We start from the raw sequence: 18,400 nt of genomic DNA on the forward strand, positions 1-18,400 counted from the left end.
TGGCTCCGGCGATGCCAGGAGGGGCTTTGTCACAGCCAGGAGTGGGATTTAGGCTTGGGCAGGGTGAAGGGCTGAGTGTTCCGTTCTCCGGGTCCCTGCTTTGGGCGGGGGGGCAGCACTGCCTCTTCCTGGCAGACGATGAGGATGAGGAAGTTCCCCCTCTCTCTCCCGGCGTTTCCCGGTGCAGCCGGTGGGGATGAGGAGGTTCCTCCCCTCTGTCCCGGCGTTTCCCGGCGCAGCCGTGGCGCAGCCGGTGCTGCCGGTGCAGCCGTTGCCTGGGAACGGCGGTCGCGGAGGCAGAGACGCGGGGATCGCTGTGTCGGTGAGCGGGGGGCTCCTCGGGAGGGTCCCTCGGGACAGCAGGAGGCACCGAAGCCAAGAGGGGTGTTGGGAACGGCTCGGTGTGCGCGCGGTGAGAGCCGGCGACCGCGGTTCCCGAGCTCCCGTCCCGCCTGCCGGGCCCCGGAGAGGGTTCTTCCCAGGGCCTCTTCCCCTCCCATGGAAGTTTTCTGTGCACAAGGTTGCGGTGTTGGCTCAAATCCAGACCCGTGAAGCCGGAGATGAAGCAGCTGCCGCCCAGGAGCAGCTCTGTGCTCCCAGGGACTGTGACAAAATCCCATCCAAAAGCGAAATTTCCATGCCCGGCGCGGTGTGCGGGCAGACGAGGGAGGGAGCCTGCGCTCAGCTGGAGTAACCGCTGTACTGGGCTTGCTTGTGCTGGGAGTGTTACTGGAGCTGAGAAGGTGCCCTGGGATCCATTTCCCAGCTTCACAAGTGCCCCTTTCTCCTGCTGTGCCCAATTCCAGGTTGTTGTGCAGCTAAATCTAGGAGAGAGTGTGGGGGGGAGTATTTCAGAGGATCTCCACAGCCCAGCTCCCTGGGAGGAGGGCAAAGGTGTGAATGGACGGTCCATGTGAAGTTACACTGGAGTAACCCACTGAGAGCAGCGCTAAGCAGTGAGCCCAGGGAGATGTCCCAGGACAGACAGACGGCTCAGGAGACAGATGTACAGCCTGGGGAGGAGAGGGCAGCACCACAGAAAGCCCTGTTTGAGACAGGGTCTGGAGCAGATCGCTGTGGAACCAGCCCCTGCGATCTGAGACGTGCTGGGGTTGGTTCCTGGCAGCCACAGGGCAGTCCCCACCCAGACCATCCCAGGAGCCAGCATTCACCAAAGCCTCTCTTCCTTTTCAAGGACCCCCTTGTTGCTGCCATGGAGAGGGAAAGAGCACCAAAAGACACTGAAGAGTCACCGTTGTGCCCCCGGTCATCTCCTTTAGGTATGGGGATCTCAGACACCCTGCCCAGCATGTGGGCTGGGAGCCAGGGCACCCTGGGGGAAGGCAGTGCTGAGACATCATGCCTGGAGGGTGCTGGACCCCCTGAGCCACCCCCAGCACTGTGTGAGTCCAAGGGAGCCATCTCCAGCCCTCCCTCAGGCTACGGGGAGAAGCACACACAGCATCAAGGCTCTGGCAGCTTGGTGTGGGCAGCCTCGCCAGGGATGCTGTTCGGGAAGACCAGAGACAGGAGCGTTTACTCCCTTGTGAGTACCAATGGGCACAGTGCCAACGGGATGGTCCACCAGGCACCCGGCCCTCTTGCCCCGCCCTCTTCCATCACCCCACAGACCTGGTGTGCCTTTTTTGTCCCGGCTGCTGAGAGCCAGGAGCTGCCTCTTCCCTGCAGGTCCTGTCCTGGGTGTTTGGCTACAACAGCAGCCTGGCTGTGCACAGCCTGATGGACGGGGAGGACTGGGTACTCCTGTACGTCTCCTCCCACATAGTGGTCATCCACGATATCCTGAGGAACAAGCAGTTCCTCCTGCAGGTCAGGCACACAGCTGAGCATCTCCCTCCTCCCCTTCTCCTGAACCCCCTCCCTCCATCTCTCTTTCTGGTGCCCTGTGCTCAGGGGTCACCTGTAACCAAACCCAGCAGAGCCCATACAACAGGTACGAACAAAACAGCCCCAGGTTTGCAGCCTCCAAGGCACTTTGCTGCTTCCCTCCCCCAGGGCCACACGAATGTCATCTCCTGCCTGTGTGTGAGTGAGAACAAACGCTGGGTCGCCACTGCCGACCGAGGGCCAGATGCTCTGATCATGGTGTGGGACTCCTACTCTGGGTAAGCTCCCAGGAACCTCCTCTTTTGGAAACCCCCTGTGTCCAGTAAATCACTCAGGACTGACTCCAGTCTCAGCTGAGAGCAAAATGGGAGAACACAGGGACAGATTATAAAGCAGCAAAGAAACATAAACCAAACCAAGTCCTTCATCATCCTTATATCACCCACATCCATGGGACACTGAGATGGGGCTGAGCTCCCCCAGACTAAGTACATCACATCTCCATGCTGCAGGATCTTCCAAGATCTCTGGTGAGTTGTTTCCCAGTTCCATTTACCTGGGAGGAAGGGATGGACGGGACACTGAACACCAGCCTGTGGCAGCACCAGTGTTTGCAGCCTCCCTCCCTCCGTCCCTTCTTCCACACAGAGCAGGGTGGGTGGGTTGTGCCACAGACTTTGCCAAGTGACTGCCTTGACCCTCCTGTGCTGCCAGGAGCACCTATGAGGTCTCTGCTCCGCAGGGTACCCGTGCACACCATCTTCGAGAGTCATTCCGAGGACGGGGTCTGTGCCATTGCCCTTTCCCAGGATGCCAAGTATTTGGTGACCATTAGTGCAGCTGCTGTGCAGGTGAAGAGAATTTCTCCTCTTTTATAGCTTTGCAGGATAGAGACCTGGAAGTTTTTGCAGTGCAGCAGAGGGGAGGTGGAAATTCAGATGGGGAGAGCAGGAGAGAGTGGGAGCGGGGTTGCAGATTGATGCCTTGTTTTTGCTGAGCCATTAGAAGACAGACCTTTCATTAATGTGAATGCTTCAGAGTTGAAAAATTGGATCTTAATTTGGGATAAAAGCTTCTGACTTCATCACTTTCATCTAAGCAATTTCCAGCATTATTGCCTGAAATTAAGCTTTCTGCTTGCCAGGCTGTGCTGGGTTTTACCCTGCTCCAGTCTTTTAGGCCACACCAGCCCCTGCAGTGGTGGGAACTGGGATTTACCTGACTCCCCCAACCTCCCAGAAGGCCACAAGTCCTCCTTGGATTTTTCTTCCCTTCTCTTTCAGAAAGTTTGTGTTTGGCAATGGACTTTGCCCACAGAGAAAGCCATATGCAGCATAGAGCTGAAGCCTGAATTTGGGCATCAGGTATGTGACCATGGCCAAGGGGGGCAGAAGGGCTGGACTGGGCAGCCCCATCCTCACCTGCTCCCCCCTGTACCCCCATGTCCCCATCCAGCACGGGGCTGCTGGCAGGCATCAGCTGAGGGTGAGAGGCAGGATCACAGCCCAGCCCTGGGACACCCTGATGCAGCAGAGCACCCCAAGGGATCATCCCTGTTCCTCTGATGCCTGACAGGCGTGGGGTGTCCTCTGTTTTCAGTCCAGTGCAGCTGGGAGGTGGTTTTGGATAAAAGCAGAAAGCATTGCTCAGCTTGGCACTAATGCAATTCTTTGAATTTCAGGATTATGTCATTTTTAACCCTCAGAATCCCCATGAGTTCATCAGCAACAGCAAAACCCAGATGATATTTTACCTGTGGGTAAGTAGGGATGTGGGAAGTCATGTTCCTGGTGCCAGAAAGGAGGAGGCAGCGGGGCTCAGGGGCTGGGTATCTGTCCACAACTGGGGTCACACTCTGTCCCTGCTCCCTGCCCTTGCCAGATCCCAAAGTGGTCTGGACAGAGTATCACACTCCCTCCATCCCACACTGGTCAGGCCCAGCTGTGGCAGGGATGCTCTTCACCTCTCCCACTCCTGCTTTCCCATGGGTCTTGTGCCATTCAGCAGCTTTTGGAAAGAAGCAGGTGGAAGGAGAGAATGTTTTGTGTTCTCTGGAAGACCTTGGAGCCTTTCTGCCCCAGGAGCCCTGCTCTGGTCACCACAGTGTGGGGCGGGGACATGCTGGCACTGCAGAGCTCAGTTCCAAAATCCTGTCCTGGATGTTTTCTCTGCTTTCCCCAGGATGACTCTGGTTTGCAGTATGGGGCACCATTCCTGAGCAACCAGGTGAGCATGGCAGGGAGGGACCACAGCGTGTCACCCTCTTGGCTTTCCTGCTGGCAGCAGCACTGTCCCTCCCCATCCCCTTAAGCAAAAACAGTGGCCATGGCCCCAGGCTGTCCCCCTCTGACTGGGACAGGCCAAGTTTGCTCAAGCAGGGCTCTCTCTCCAAGGGGCCCTGCTGCATTTTCTCCTGGGGCTCTTGTCTCTTGCCCTGCCATGGGGGAGGAAGGGAATGTCATAAGGACCAAGCAGAAACCTCTCTGCTTGAGGAGGGCAGAGCCAGCTCTGGGATAAGAACACAGCCTGGCTGCTGTCTCCACAGACCTTCAAGTGCCTGGTGGGACAGTTCAGCCAGTCGGTTTTCCATTTTAACAACACCCAAGCTCTGACGGGCACCTTGGCTGGGAAGCTGGTGGTGTGGGACATGGACAATCCCCGCACTCTCCCCGAGGAACTGCCACCCAAACCCCACGGAATAACAGCCACCAAAGTGGTGTCAATGCAGGAGGAGAGTCTTACCGTGCTCCAAGTGTTGGAGAGGTAACGGGGCAGCCCTTTTAAGTAGCTTCAGGTACAGTCCTCAGGTACCTCAGCTGTAGGAGAGGCAGAGATAATGTTGGAGTTTTGAGTCGCTTGGCAGCGTGGTCACTCATGCAGGAAAGTGCTGCTGGTTTTTGAGTCATTTTCCAGCAATGGATTTGCCTGGGGGTGGAAATGAGGTTGAAAAGTCGTGGTGATGCGATGCCAGCTCTGCTGGGGTAGCTCAGACAGTGGCTCAGCCTCCCGGCCGCTACCGGCAGAGGGAGCAGACAGCCACCAAACGCCGCGACAGCCTTGGGGACACGGCAGGGACACGGCAGGGTCACAGCAGAGCCACTGGTTTCTGCACAACCCTGGCTTTCTCCTGCTCATCTGTGCAGGGCTCTGCTCGTGCGCTTGTGCAGAGAAATAGGGGAGAGATTTGCTTCCACCCAAGGACGCTCCCCAAGAAATATTCGGGAGTTGTCAGTCAGTGTATTGGTTAGTAATTTTCCCTTCCCTGCAGCTGTATAGTCACAGGTGATGTGAAAGGGCAGGTTAAATTCTACGATGGGCAGCTGCAGCTCCTCGCCATCTACAGCCACGACAAAGTGGGTCCCATCCAGTCCATCTCCTTCTCCAAAATCCTTCGTGATCCTCCCAGTGGCCTCCCAGGCAGCAGCTGTCCCTTTCTCACCAGGTGAGTGTCTCTTTACAAACCCAGGTCTTCTCCTGTGTTTGCCTTGCAGCTGAAAGCTGAGGAGGTGGTCAGTGAGATCTGGGGAAGTGGTCAGTGAGAGCTGCTCCATGAGCTTCTGCCTGTTCTAGAGCAGGATTCAGCCCTGTGCCCAGGCTCCTGGGCAGGAGAGGGAGGCAGGAGAGGGAGGGAGTGTGGGTGGGCTCCAGCACATGCCAGACTCTAAGCCTGAGGTGATGCCTTGGCGCAGACACGGCGTTAGTGCAGGCACGGTGGCGATCAGCTTCTCTGTCACGTACCCGGCACACCAGGCAGTGCTAATGCTGAGCCTCCAGCTCTCACTGGGCCCCTTAATCCCCCCTTAAACCCCTCCCAGGGATGGCTATATCCACTTGGATTTTATCATGGCTTGGCAAGCTAATCGGGGCCGTGGCACCGGCGCAGGTTGTACCACACTGACGGGTCACCAGCCCTTCTCTGTCCCTCTGTGTGACGTAGCTGTGCCTGAGGATTTACAGGGAGTCTGCAGGCCAGATGAAGCTGTGGTGTGGCTCCATCCAGCCTGCAAACCACGTCTGTCACTCCTGTTAAGGCTTCCCTGACAAACTCTGCGTGTTTTCCAAAGGGCCATGTGGGACAGATTCTTCTCCAGCCTGGAGCAGTGTCCTGGGGATGGTTTGGATCCCCTGTTGGTCTCTGTTGTCTCATCCCTCTTCCTGGGTCGCTGCTGCAGCTCCTGCCACCTGCAGCTGCTCTGGGCAGTACCAAAGGCAGAAAACCAAAAGGAAGGCCTGAGCTCACCCCAGAGGCTGGTGGGATTAGGAATGGTTGGAGAGCCAAGGCACGCAAGGGGTGCAGAGTCCATCAGGGCCTGGGCCAGATGTGCATAAACTGGTGGCTGTGATGGAACAGCTGGCAAAGAGGCTGTGCTTCCCCTCTTGTCTGTCTGTGCAGTTCCTAGACTCAGCCTGGAGAAGGCTCCAAGGAGACCTGATAGCACCTTCCAGTGCCTCACGGGCTCCAAAACAGCTGCAGAGAGACTGTGAACAAGGGTATGGAGTGACAGGACAAGGGAAGAATGGCTTAAAATTGACAGAGGGCAGGGTTAGATGGGATATAGGAAGAAATTCCTCACTGTGAGGGTGGTGATGTCCTGACACAGGTTGTCCAGAAAAGCTGTGGATGGCCCATGCCTGGAATTGTTCAAGGCCAGGTTGGATGGGGCTTGGAGTAACCTGGTGTAGTGGAAGGTGTTGAAACAAGATGGTCTTTAAGGTCCCTTCCTACTCAAACCACTCTGGGATTTCTGTGTGGTCCTCTCTTGTCCCTTTTAATTTTTTTTATTCAGACTCTCTATCAGGCAGACTGAAACTGTACATGTTTGTGCTGTAATGTGAATAATTATCCAGCTGTCTGCTTCACACATCACCAGTCACATGGTGAAACCTCTCTGCTGTGCTAGTCAAGTGAGCAGACAGGGACTGCCCTCTGACCTTGGCCACGGCAAAAGCCCATTCAGAGCATCTTCAATTGTTCATTTGTCCATCTCACACACCAGTGAGTTCCAAACGCAGGAGCTCCCCAGATGTTATTCATCCTCTGGCTTGCCTAGCCAAATAGAAAATGGAACTGGCTCCAGGGTCTTCTCATGGCCATTTCCCAGGTCATGAATACAAAGTGCCACTTGCCTTCCAGGTCAAGGAGCGCTTGCATACTGTGTATCACAAAACAGAAGTGATTGTCCAGCTAACTTGCCAAAAAGAGACTGACGTGTAATACAGCTTGGAGAGACATGAGCCAGTTGGTCTGATTCATCGAATTCTGTTTCTCTCACACTAAACAGGAACTTTATCCTTTCAACCTCTGATGCAACCATGTTCCATGTTGCAACAGACAGCACAAACTTTGAAAGAATCATGCAAGAGGCAAAGAAAGCTGTGAATGCCATTGCCTGCCACCCGCAGGAGCCACTCGTGGCTGTGGGGAGTCACTGTGGGCTGCTGAAGGTGTGGGAATACAAGCAGACCCGGTACCTCGTTAGCAGGATATTCACTGAGGCTGGCATCCAGTGCTTATGCTACGATCGTCAAGGTATCCCAGCCCTGTGACGTCCCCATGTGCCAAGCACTGGCCTTCCTGGGAGGAGTGATGGTGTTGTGTGTTTTCTGGTCTGCTTTCCAGGTTATTTTCTGGCTGCTGGTTTTACTGATGGAAGCGTTTACATCCTTGATGCAATTTCCCTTCAGTCCATCTGCGAGAAATTCCAGTTCTCGCAAGGTCCCGTGACTCACATCAGCTTCTCTCACGATTCCAAGTACCTCGCAACAGCTGTAAGCTTGTTTTTTCCGCTCGGTGATTTACATGTGCTGCTCGCGGGGCAGCTTTGGGAGGGACTGGGAATTGCCGGTCACCCTGCGAGGCACGGAGCGAGCAGGGCAGAGGGCCGTCCCTCCCCTGGGGCTCGGTGACTCCGAAATGCAGAGCGAGCAGGGCAGAGGGCTGTTCCTCCCCTGGGGCCTCCTGACTCTGAAATGCTTTTCCTGGCTTGAGGAGTCACTCTGTAAAAACGTCACCAGTCACAGCGGCTCCGCAGATCCGCTGCTAGCAGTGACCCGTCCCTAACTTTAGTGACAAGTCTGAGCTCTGCATCCATCTGAAGAAGGGGCTGGAGCAGGGATTTCCTCCCGGCTGGTGCTCTGGGAGGGGGCTGCTCCCTCAGTCCCATGTCGCGGTGTAGCAGTATTGAGGCAACGTTGAAACAGTTTGGCTCAGAGGTTGTAGCACCTGGTGATGATCTGTGCAAAGAAAAAGGTTCCCTTCGCTGACCTTTTTGCTGTTGTTGCAGGATGAGACCTACTCAGTGATTGTTTACAAGAGAGTCCTGCAGAATGGGAGCAGATGCTGGGAGCACCTGGCAGGGCTGGACTCCCACTACAAACCCATCCGGAGCATCCTCTTTGGGGTGCACGCAGACAGCAAGGAGCCCAGGCTGCTGAGCCTCGGGGAGGACCGGCAGCTGGTGGGTTGATGCTAAAGTTTAAAGGACACTGAAGATTTGTGGTTAAAGGGGTGGGGCTGGACAAGGCCATCAAAGGAGACTCCATGGTTCCCAATTCTTTCCCCACCAGCTCCAGAGCTGGGGGTTGTTTCTCAGCCTGGTCTTGGGGCTCTCCTACTGTGGCTTCTCCAGGAGACGCAAATCCAGTGAATCCACAAGGTCAAGGGTGCAGGGCAGACCACAGGGGAGTTGCTGTGTTTCCTTGTCTTCCCTCCAGGTTGAATATGACCTGAACAGCAGCATCAAGGACCACTTGGTGGTCACACACAGGGACAGGCTGGAGCAGGCTGCAGTGCCCCTGTGCTTGACCTGGTACCCAGAGCTCAGCACCGAGTCCTTTTTCCTCACTGCCAACAACTGCTACAAAATGAAGCTCTACAACACAAGGACCAAAGTGTGCAGGTAGAGGATTGATTCAGGCCTGCCATTGCCTGGGAGCCTGCTCCTGACCCTGTGATCTCCTTGGTCTGATGACCACCATACTCCCACCCATGTGCATGTGATTTTCCATCTCTGACGCAGATCTTGGGATGGCTCTAGAGCCCTCAGGTCACTCCATTCTTATGCCCACTCTGCTGTTCACTAATGTGTCATTTAGCAAGGTTGTGCTGCAGGTGGATCTTGGTCTGCTCAGCATGTTGGACCCGAGATGTTGCAGTCAGACATCAGATAAAGAGACAGGAATCCACATGAGCAAAGCATAAGAATCCCTCATCACCAAATTAATTTCTGAGCCCCAGTGTAGTCCCTTCTAGCCAGAGACCTTGTCCTATCCTTTTCTCTCAGCCAATAGCACCAAGCCTCTGCACACCTCCTGTATCTCCCCTTCCTTCCACACAACAGCTGCTCTGTTCAGAGGGGAAAAATGTTTTGGGTGGCCTAGAGTGGATAAATACATTGTTTGCCTTTAGAAAGACCCTTTTGGGACCAACCTATGGCTCTCCCTTGGAGAAGATACAAATCCTCCCTAGGACAAGCTCTGCAGACCCCCAGCAACACTACCTGGTGTACATTACAAAGGACAAGGTACAGACCCCACCTGCCCAGCTCTACAAGAGCCCCCACTTGCAGAGCTGGCAGCACCATGGGAATTCCATGGAAGATGAAACCACGTGTAGGCTGGTCCTGCCTGAGAGCCGAGCAAGCTCCTGGGGAAGAGAATGTGACCCTCAGCCCTCCCAGACTCCCTCTTCCCTTACAGGTGGGCTTGCAGAAGCTGCCTGTGGATGGCAACCCCCACAGGTCCTCAGCCTTCATCTGCCACCCGGACGGTGCCTCTGACTTTGCCATCTCCCACGACGGGCGTTACGTCTTTACAGCCGGGGGAAAGGAGCGCACTTTCATGAAATGGAAGGTCAACCTACAGTGAGTCATGGCAGGAAAAGAATCTTGTAACTGCTTTCCACAGCTGCTTGGCCCACCCGTTGGGCCCCAAGAAGCTACGTGGGGTGGCAGCTGAAACAGAAGGGACGTATTTTGGGGGGTTTTGTTCCCCTCTCTGTGATGTAGGAGGGATTATGCCAGCAAACCTGACAGAGGGGTGGCCATAATGCCTAAACAATACTTCGGTCTGGGAAATGGTGCCCAAATGGTAAGAAGTTGGGCAGAGGATTTTGTGATCCTTTTGAGGGCCTGGCCAGGGTGATGGGAGATTGCCAGGGTTAGGCAGGGACCAGAGGAGCAGCACTGGCTGCAGAAGGAGCCCACAGGGCAGCTGTTGATACAAAAGTCTCTGCTCTCCAAATGGGATAGGAATTTGCTGGGAAATCCCCCCTGTGTTTGAAGACTGGATTTAGGACAAGCCACCCTAATCCTATAAAGCTTTGCTTACATGAAAAAATGGCCTACAGTAAATGGGGTGGTTGAAGAGTGGAGGCCGCTTTAACAAGGGAGGATCTCCAGGCTCTGGCCCAGAGCATCAGGGATGAAACCTGCCAGGTTTCTTACGCCATCCTCTGCAGGTTTCCCTCTGCCAGATCCCTTGGGCAGTGGTGCCAGGCATGCTCCCACATGACAGGAAGGTAACACAGCAAAGGCAGGATAGATATTTTGGTTTGTTGGCATGTCAAGGACCAAAGCTGCTAAATGCAATACATGTTTGGGGCACAGACTGTTCCCTCACGGCTGCAGGTGCCCAGTAGATAATTTGTACACAGAAACAGAGCAAGGCAGCTGTGAATGGCATGGAAACTGTCAGGCCACCATGGAACTTCAGGGACTGGGAAGGGAGCTCAGTCCACGGCAGAGTTAGGATAGTGTGGCATTGTCTATGCTGTTGTTTTTTTGTTTGTTTTCAAATCCTGCACAACACCCTCCTAGCAGAGAGCACTGGTGTCTCCTGGTTTCTGGGAAATAACTCCATGGGAGCTGGCTTTTAGCCCTTGCTCCCGTGTTTGCCATTTGATGAGCACCTGGGAAACATCACTGTCCCTCACCTTCCTAGGACCGAGGCTTTATGGTTAAGACACATGCTGGTCCTGCAAAGAACACATTTTTCAGGTAGCATTCACTCTGAGAAAAGCCCAAGGAGTGCCATGCCAGCTCACCTTCATGTGCCAGAACAAAGGAAACCTGAGTGGGAAAGCAATGGGTTTATTTATTTTCTTTTCCACTTTGTGTGGCTTAAACAGTCGGGGGTCAGGATAAGCGACATTTTAAGGAAGGCAATAGAATATAAATGATCCTTCTTTATAATGGTTGGCCAGAGTCCAGGCAACATTGAATTTCTATGTAATTTGTTTTTGGAGCGAAGTTTTGATGAGCTAATTATCATTTTATTGCTGCTTCTGGCATCTTGTGAATCTCCACTGTGTTTAATACCCAAATAACTTAATTATGAAAAAAGCATGAAGCTTGCAAAAAAACCCCAGTGGAGGCAGCACTACAGAGGTGTGTGTGAAAGCTGCAGCCTGGCTGCCAGGCATGGGGTATTATGTGGCAGTGCTATGCCATGATTGCACTTCCAGGCTTGGTTTCTTTTTACATCTGCACAAGCCAAAGGGATTCTTTTGGCTCCAACTGCCTATGAAATTGAAACAGAGAGGTGGCTACTCAGGCACTTTCAGTTTAATGCAAACTGCACCTGCGACTCCGTCGCCCGCCACGGCAGAGGAAGTCGGGTAATGGATTGCACTGAGTTATTGGGGAAAAATGTGTTGGATCAAGGAACAGGGAGTTGTGTGGTTTATTGCAAACACCAAGGCCCAGCCTTCTCTGCATGTTCAAAATGCTGATCTAGCTAATTCATCTCCCTCAATGTCTCTATAAGGAAGCAGAAAAGCCAAATGCCAGACACCAAGTTCAAGTCCATGGAAAAGCTCCTGGCTCCCAGCCCTGTACTCATTCCACTAAACAAGAGCACCATTCAGTAATAATTAATTCCCACACTGTGCTATTGTATGTAAAACCTGGGTATGAAATATGCTGCAGAAGTGCAGCTGATGATAAAATAGCACAAGGTTCAAGGCAGTGCTTTTCTTTCCTGAATTCTGAGGCCTGGGGATTTTATTTATTGAAAGTGTCTGTGAACAATGACTAGAAAGAGAACTGTGAAAGCTCTCCTCACATGAACCCTTCCTGTACCTTCTTTCCTCCACTTCTGCCAGAGGCTTGGATGCTGCTGCTTTCCTGGGTGGGGAGGACTTGATCCCATTCTACAAACTCCTGGATGGCGGCAGAGAAGGCAAATTCTTCAGGGTAATTATGCTCACCGTGAACGCTGTCTGGCCACATCTGGCTGGAGTTTAATTTATACAGGCCTGACATTTTTTTATGTTTTGTCCAGCTCTCCTTTAACAGCAATCTCATTGATATGGCTGTTAGTAAACCCTAAAAGGAGCCTTATCTTCTGTGCCTGTTGGTAACTGAAATTTGCAGTGTTTGTTTGAATACCTGGCAGGAACTGGAGGACTATTTTTACTACATACAGCTGTGCAGACAAGGTATCGACACACTTGAGAAGAGACAGGTGTCAACACATATTCCCTTGGAGGAAATTCCTTCTGTAATGAGAGCAATAGGATTCTATCCATCAGAGAAAGAGGTTGGTCAGCTGTTTTTATTCTTGTTATTAAAAGGAGAAAGAGCAAGACTGATTGCACTGCCCAAGTGTTCTAAGGGTTAGATTCTGATCATTGCCATGCTGGATGGCTCCGGGATATATTTATTGGTTTTCAGTGTATTTTTATCTGGTCTGCATCAATATAGTAGTGGTCAGAATCAGGCAGAAAATTCCTAAAAGAGTTTTCTTGCTAGCAAGTTGGGCAATTGCAGAGGAAGGCTGAGCAAACCTGAAGCTTGACAGCTCAGAGTTGTTCAACAAGGCAACCTCAGGGTCAAAATTTTACAGCAGAGAGAACTGATTTAATAAGGGTGCTGCTTCTTCCCCTTTGTGTGGCTGTTTCTCCAAGGCAGTTTGTACTGTGTACAAACCTCATTTGTAATGTGTAACCTGGCATGACTGAGTCTGAAGCAAGGAGATTTGAATAACGGCCTCTGAGCACCAGCTCCAGCCTGTCACCGCAGCAGAGGCTCTCCCAAGGGAAGAGGTGCATCACTGCCCTCCCTCAGCCTTCCTGCGGGGGGGACTGTGCTCATCTCTGCCATGGCACAGGAGCCTGAGGCTGCTGAGGCACTGCTGTGACTCTGTGCCACCCCATCTGCCCAGGGATGCTCTGCCAGATGGGAGGCAGGACCTTTGCCACAGCCACCACTGAACTGACTCACTTTGGAGCCCCAGCAAAAGTTCATCTGAGCTGGGACTGCTTTGCCCTGGTGCCAAGCTGAGGTGTTGTTATCTCTTCATACTGTGTTAGATCTTTTCCTTGGGTTATTACATTACTGCCTCTTGAGGACACAGAAAACATATTCCCTTGGGAAATGTCTCTGGAATAATAACTTAGAATGCCTCACACTTCTCCAAATTAAAACATAAACAGCATTTCAGGTATGGAAACAGAGGTGCTGAGCTGTTGTGAAACCAGGCAACCTACAATCAGTAATAAATCCAGAGAGAAGGTTCATCTCTCTCTAGAGTGTTTTAATAAAAGAAAAGCAGGAGGAAGAAAAGGCAGCTTGGGCTGACTAGCAAAGCTTTTGGGAATTGGTGTTTTTCTTTTGTAGTTCAGTGGGGTTGATATAAAACCTAATCCCAGATCAGCCAGAGCCGAGTGAAAATGACTCTTCTTGCTTGGCGTGACATTCACTACAGGAAAAATATAAGGCTGAGATTTCCCTCTTCCCTGGGCTTCATTCAGTGGAAAAACTTGTGACACAAGGACAAAGGCCCAAGGCTGAATGCAAAGTCCTCCCTGGGGAGATCTTGCATCAGCCTCCCTTCCCGGGGAGCAGGCCTGGTACGTGTTGGCACGGGGAGCTCTCCCGGCGTCTCCCTGCTGCCTGTGTATCTCTGAAGGGGCTGCAAGCACAATGAGGGCATGCAGCAGATGCTGCCTTTTGGACACACATCTGCACAGCTGCCAACTGGGCTGACTCACAGCACCAGACTTCAGGAAAACCACTGCTATCCAGCACAGCCAGTGCTTGCCTGTTTGTCCGAGAGGAGAGTGAGGGATCCAGCAGTGCAGGGTGTCAGCCCCATGGAGCACATTTTGGATTTGGCTCGTGCAGCGCCTGAACTCCCCTAGACATGGGGAAGAGCAGAGGAAGATAGGATTTCTTATCCAGTCAGGGTGTGCAGGCTGGTTCTGTCGGGACCCTCGTGTGTGTGCTTGCAGAGCAAGGGTGGTGTGTTTACTGCTTTGTGCTTTGCCTGCCCACTGTCCCAGAGTGGAGACACAGCTGTGCCCAAGGTGCCGGTAACAGCTGCAGGGTCACCGAGTGCCTGTCACGAGAGAGGAAATCCAGAATGACTGTGCATGTGTAACCCCCATCTATCTTGTTATTGCCATGTCAGCAGGTGTGACCATTCCTATCCTCAGCTGCTGAGTGCAGCTTCCTCCTGGGGTGTGGTCATGGCACCAACACACGCACGGTCCGGGGGTGTTGGGATTCAGGGGATCGGAAACTGGCCCAGTGCTCTTCAAAATAAATCACGAAACAATCTGCCTTGTCTTGATCTCTAGATTGAAGAAATGATAAATGAAGTAAAATTCAGCAAGTATGCGGATACTGGAGAAGAAGTGACAAAAATCAATTTAGACGATTTTATCAAACTTTATATAAATCATAGACCTGCACTTGGCTTGTCAATGAAAACCATAGAAAGAGCATTTCAGGTTCTTGGTTATGATAACAAGAAGAGAGACAAAGTTATTGACAGAGGAGACTTCCTGTCACTGCTTCAGTGCAGAGGTGAGTTATTTTGTTTCTAATATCAGTTTCATGCTTGCTAGTTCTGCCTGCAATTTCAGAACTTTTTCCCTGCAGCAAGAAATTATTCTGGAATGAGAACCTGGTAACCAGGGCAGGCATGAGGAGCCACCTGCCTTAAGATTTTAAATTGAATAATCACATGTCTTGTCCCAGCTGTGCTTCTTTTACTGCTCTGGAAATCTCTGCTGGCCTGAGGTATCTCAGCTGTTAAATGATAAGTATGGATCTTGGCAAAATGTATCCTTCTCCCTGTGTGCCCTTATCTGAATTGCTGTTCTCTCTTCCAGTCACACAGGCTTTGGAAAAGTAGTGTAAAACTGATAAAAGGGAGACAAGAAAGGAGAGATGAAATTGGTCCTGGGCTGAATCTGTGTGAAAGATTGAAAAGCTGGGATAATTTAGTCAGGGAGAACACCATAAATGTGGGTGTTAATAAGCTTGTGGCCAGTGCCATGCTGATAACAAATTTCTATTGTCTTACTTCTGGTGTAGAAGTGCAGCTGAGCATTAGAACAGGTAAAGAGAAATGCTGGTTTACTCAGCACATCACTTGGCAAGACTCCTTGCCACAAAGATCCTTGGAAACCACTGATTCAACCAGTGTGAGAAAGGTTAGCTATTTATACAGATGGTGTGAACACCCATAAATAGGTACATCAGATAGAACAGTTTCATAACAGATCTATAACCTCATGCTCCAGGGCATGAGCCAACCACTGACTGGGAACAAGTGCTATGTCCATGTTATTCCAAGATACTAAATCAAGACTTTTCTCCACCTTTCTCTTCCTCTGCATGAAGATGGCTACAGGGACTGTGGTCTGTGCCAGGAACTCCCCAGTGGGAATAGAAGTTCAAGCCCCTGCTAGTGCAATGTTGCTTAAAGAGCTGTCTGCATCAGAATTTCTCCCCCTGATTGACTTTTTTCCCCAAAAAGCTATAGGGAAGAGCAATTTTCCTTAGGATTTTCCTGTATTGGGATTATGAGTTTTAGTTGGCAGTGTACATGTCTCTATCTAGAGAAGCCAGATCCTCTTTTGAACTGTCCTGTTACTCTAATTTGAGCTGCTTTTGAGTTTTTGTGCTCTCAACCCCATAACCCACGGGCTGGTGGTGCTGTTTTGTGCAGGGGAGCAGATGACAGAGGAGGAGCTGGCTGAGTGTCTGACCAGCCTGCTGGCCAGGAGACCCAGGGAAGGGGGATCTGAACTGGACACCTGCGATCCCACAGGTACAGGATTAGCATTCCACACAGCACAGCAGCAGGATTGTTTCAACTCCCAAATGGACTCATTTAAATTTCAAACCCATTTACCCTGTTAGGACGAGAGCTGCCAAAACTGCTCAGATGGGATTGCAAAAATAGTCACAGAGCTACAGACTGTCCTTCATCCACGCAGCAATTGCATGGGTGTATCTAAAAATAAATGGACAATGAACTATAACTGGGGCCTGACAAGATTACATTGCTGTTTATCTGCTGGCTGGAACTGAAATTAGAAACACACAGGGAAATCCCAGTGCTGGTTTCACCCAGGCCGCTGTGCCCATTGTAACAGAGCTGTTGGTAACGACCGCATTTGTCTGCAATTTATGTCCCAGTCTACACCAGTCTGGAACAGCAAATTACAGCATTGATTTGAGCCGAGTGGCTGTATTTAATTGCCCATTGTAATTGGAATAGCATTTTTGTACAGTTCGTGTCCCAGTCCCCACCAGTTTGGAACAGCATCTGTTTAGGGTCACTGGCAATGAGCCCCACGCAGTAAAGGTGCTGCTCCTGAAGGGAACTTTGAAATCCCTGGATCCCTCAGGATCCTAAATCACATCAAATCGACCAAGAGAAAAAGTTGTCTCACGACTCCTCTGAGGCAGGGACCTGCTGCAAGGTGAGACACACTGATTTGACAGGTTTAATCCGTGATATAAACACATAAAGTATCAGGCTAGTAAACCATCACTTTGCCATGATCCCTTCATATATCTTTAAAAACATTTCATTCACTTATTGCTGCTTATAAATTTTACTGGAAAGCCATTTTGACATTGCTTCTGTGTGTTTTGTGTTGTTATTACTGCTCTCCAGGTGCAGCAGCTTTGACTGAAGAAGAAATTCCAGCAGAAATCACAGCAGAGATATTTGTTGCAGACATTCTTGGCTTACCTATTGCTGAACCAGAAAAAAAGAACAAAATGGAAAAAAAGAATCTTTGATCTACAAAGGCTCAGAATCATAAATACCACTAGATTTTCTGTTTGTTCCTACTTTCCAGAATCCTCTCCTCAAATATCTGCAAAATTTATGGCTTGTGTTTATTGCAAAGTAAAGGTCACACAGTTGTACTTCAGCCAAACTTTGCCAGAGTTTGAGTCCCCAGTTTGGCACACGCCACAAACCTGTAATTTCACACCTATATAGGGAAACACTGGAATGGCTGGAAAGAATGAAGCAGGTGGCCACTCCATCCTTGGCTGGAACCTTCCCAAAAGTCATTTCAGGTGGGTTTATGCCAGATGCAGTCTATTTTCACTACGTTAAGACAGTATTCATTTGTGAAACCTGACAGCAGATGAGCAATGTAAGAGTATTGTATTGATTCAATACATTGATAAATGCTTTGACAGGTTAGAATGGATTTGTAATTATAAATCCAATGGACCTCGGTAAAGAAATAAATGCTGTGGTATACATTAAAACCACGCTTCCCTTTTGGCCTTTAAACTGACTTTTTCTTTCTGAAAGTAGTGATTCCAATTAGCAGTGTAATACCAATGGGATAGCATCACTCTGTGTGTGTATAAACAGCATAATGAGACTGATACAAGTTGCTGTGGAAAGATCAGTGAAGTGCTGTTGAACAGCTTCCTTCTTTACATCATCCTTGGCATCAATTAGAATAATAATGTAGGCCCTTAAGAAGCGTTCCCTTTCAGAAGCAATGATTTTTAAACAGAGAATGGCTGTTGTGTACTCAGAGCATCTGTGATTGTACAATTAGCAGGAGCAGCAAGGTGTGCATTAGGGGGAAGTTAATGAAGGAGTCCAGCAGTACCACACCAGAGCTCGCAGGTCTGTGACAAACTTGCTGCAGAGCATCACCTCCCATGTAACTCATTTACCCTTTTATGTTCATGTACTTCCATGGATCTCTGGCAGAGCTGAGCCTCCTCTGCTCAGAAGCAGCCCAGTTCCATGGATATTACTGGAATTATTTAAAGCAGCTGAGAAACTTTATAACCACTGGGGAAAAAAAAAATCAAAATCTGCTAATTATGGATTTATGCTTGCTGTTAAACAGGGGACTTCACTGCCCATCCCCGTGTTCAAGGTCTGTCACAGCAACTGGTGCAAGAGCAGGACGGGTGTCTGTCACTGCCCTGTACAAAGATAGGTATCATCTCTATGTAAAGTGCTTTGAGGTTTTTAAAAGCTCTGGATTTTAGGACTGGATTTTGCTTTGTGGTAAGATGTAACCGTGCTTTTGATGCTGCTAGACTGCCTTGGTTTATCACAGAATCACGAGAATCAGTTTGGTTGGAAAATATCTCTGGGATCATCGACTCCAATCCTTGACGATCACCACCTTGTCAACTAAACCATAGCACCGAGTGCCACATCCAGCCTTTCCCCAAAGCGGAGGTGATTCCACCACCTCCCTGGGCAGCTCCTGATGACCCTTTAGAGTGGAGGCGAGCTGAAATCGGATAAACTTTTTAGTTCT

The 18,400-nt window shown here is 50.8% G+C and overlaps 1 protein-coding gene across 1 annotated transcript; it reads left to right on the plus strand.

The window, feature by feature from the left end:
* Positions 1 to 123: 123 nt before the first annotated feature.
* CFAP251 (cilia and flagella associated protein 251) lies at positions 124 to 16,321 on the plus strand. Its single transcript, XM_063416369.1, has 22 exons — positions 124 to 322; positions 807 to 1,006; positions 1,196 to 1,280; positions 1,440 to 1,546; positions 1,690 to 1,830; positions 2,017 to 2,126; positions 2,591 to 2,699; positions 3,132 to 3,212; positions 3,530 to 3,607; positions 4,030 to 4,074; positions 4,394 to 4,611; positions 5,117 to 5,290; positions 7,131 to 7,378; positions 7,469 to 7,617; positions 8,133 to 8,306; positions 8,563 to 8,747; positions 9,257 to 9,371; positions 9,547 to 9,710; positions 11,951 to 12,041; positions 12,244 to 12,391; positions 15,808 to 15,909; positions 16,281 to 16,321. The coding sequence occupies exons 1-22, from the start codon at positions 139 to 141 to the stop codon at positions 16,319 to 16,321; spliced, it is 2,949 nt and encodes a 982-aa protein (XP_063272439.1). The 5' UTR covers positions 124 to 138.
* The last annotated feature ends 2,079 nt before the right edge of the window (positions 16,322 to 18,400 follow it).

This window comes from Prinia subflava, chromosome 19, assembly GCF_021018805.1.
Source record: "Prinia subflava isolate CZ2003 ecotype Zambia chromosome 19, Cam_Psub_1.2, whole genome shotgun sequence".
In the NCBI taxonomy this organism is placed as follows: Eukaryota; Metazoa; Chordata; class Aves; order Passeriformes; family Cisticolidae; genus Prinia; species Prinia subflava.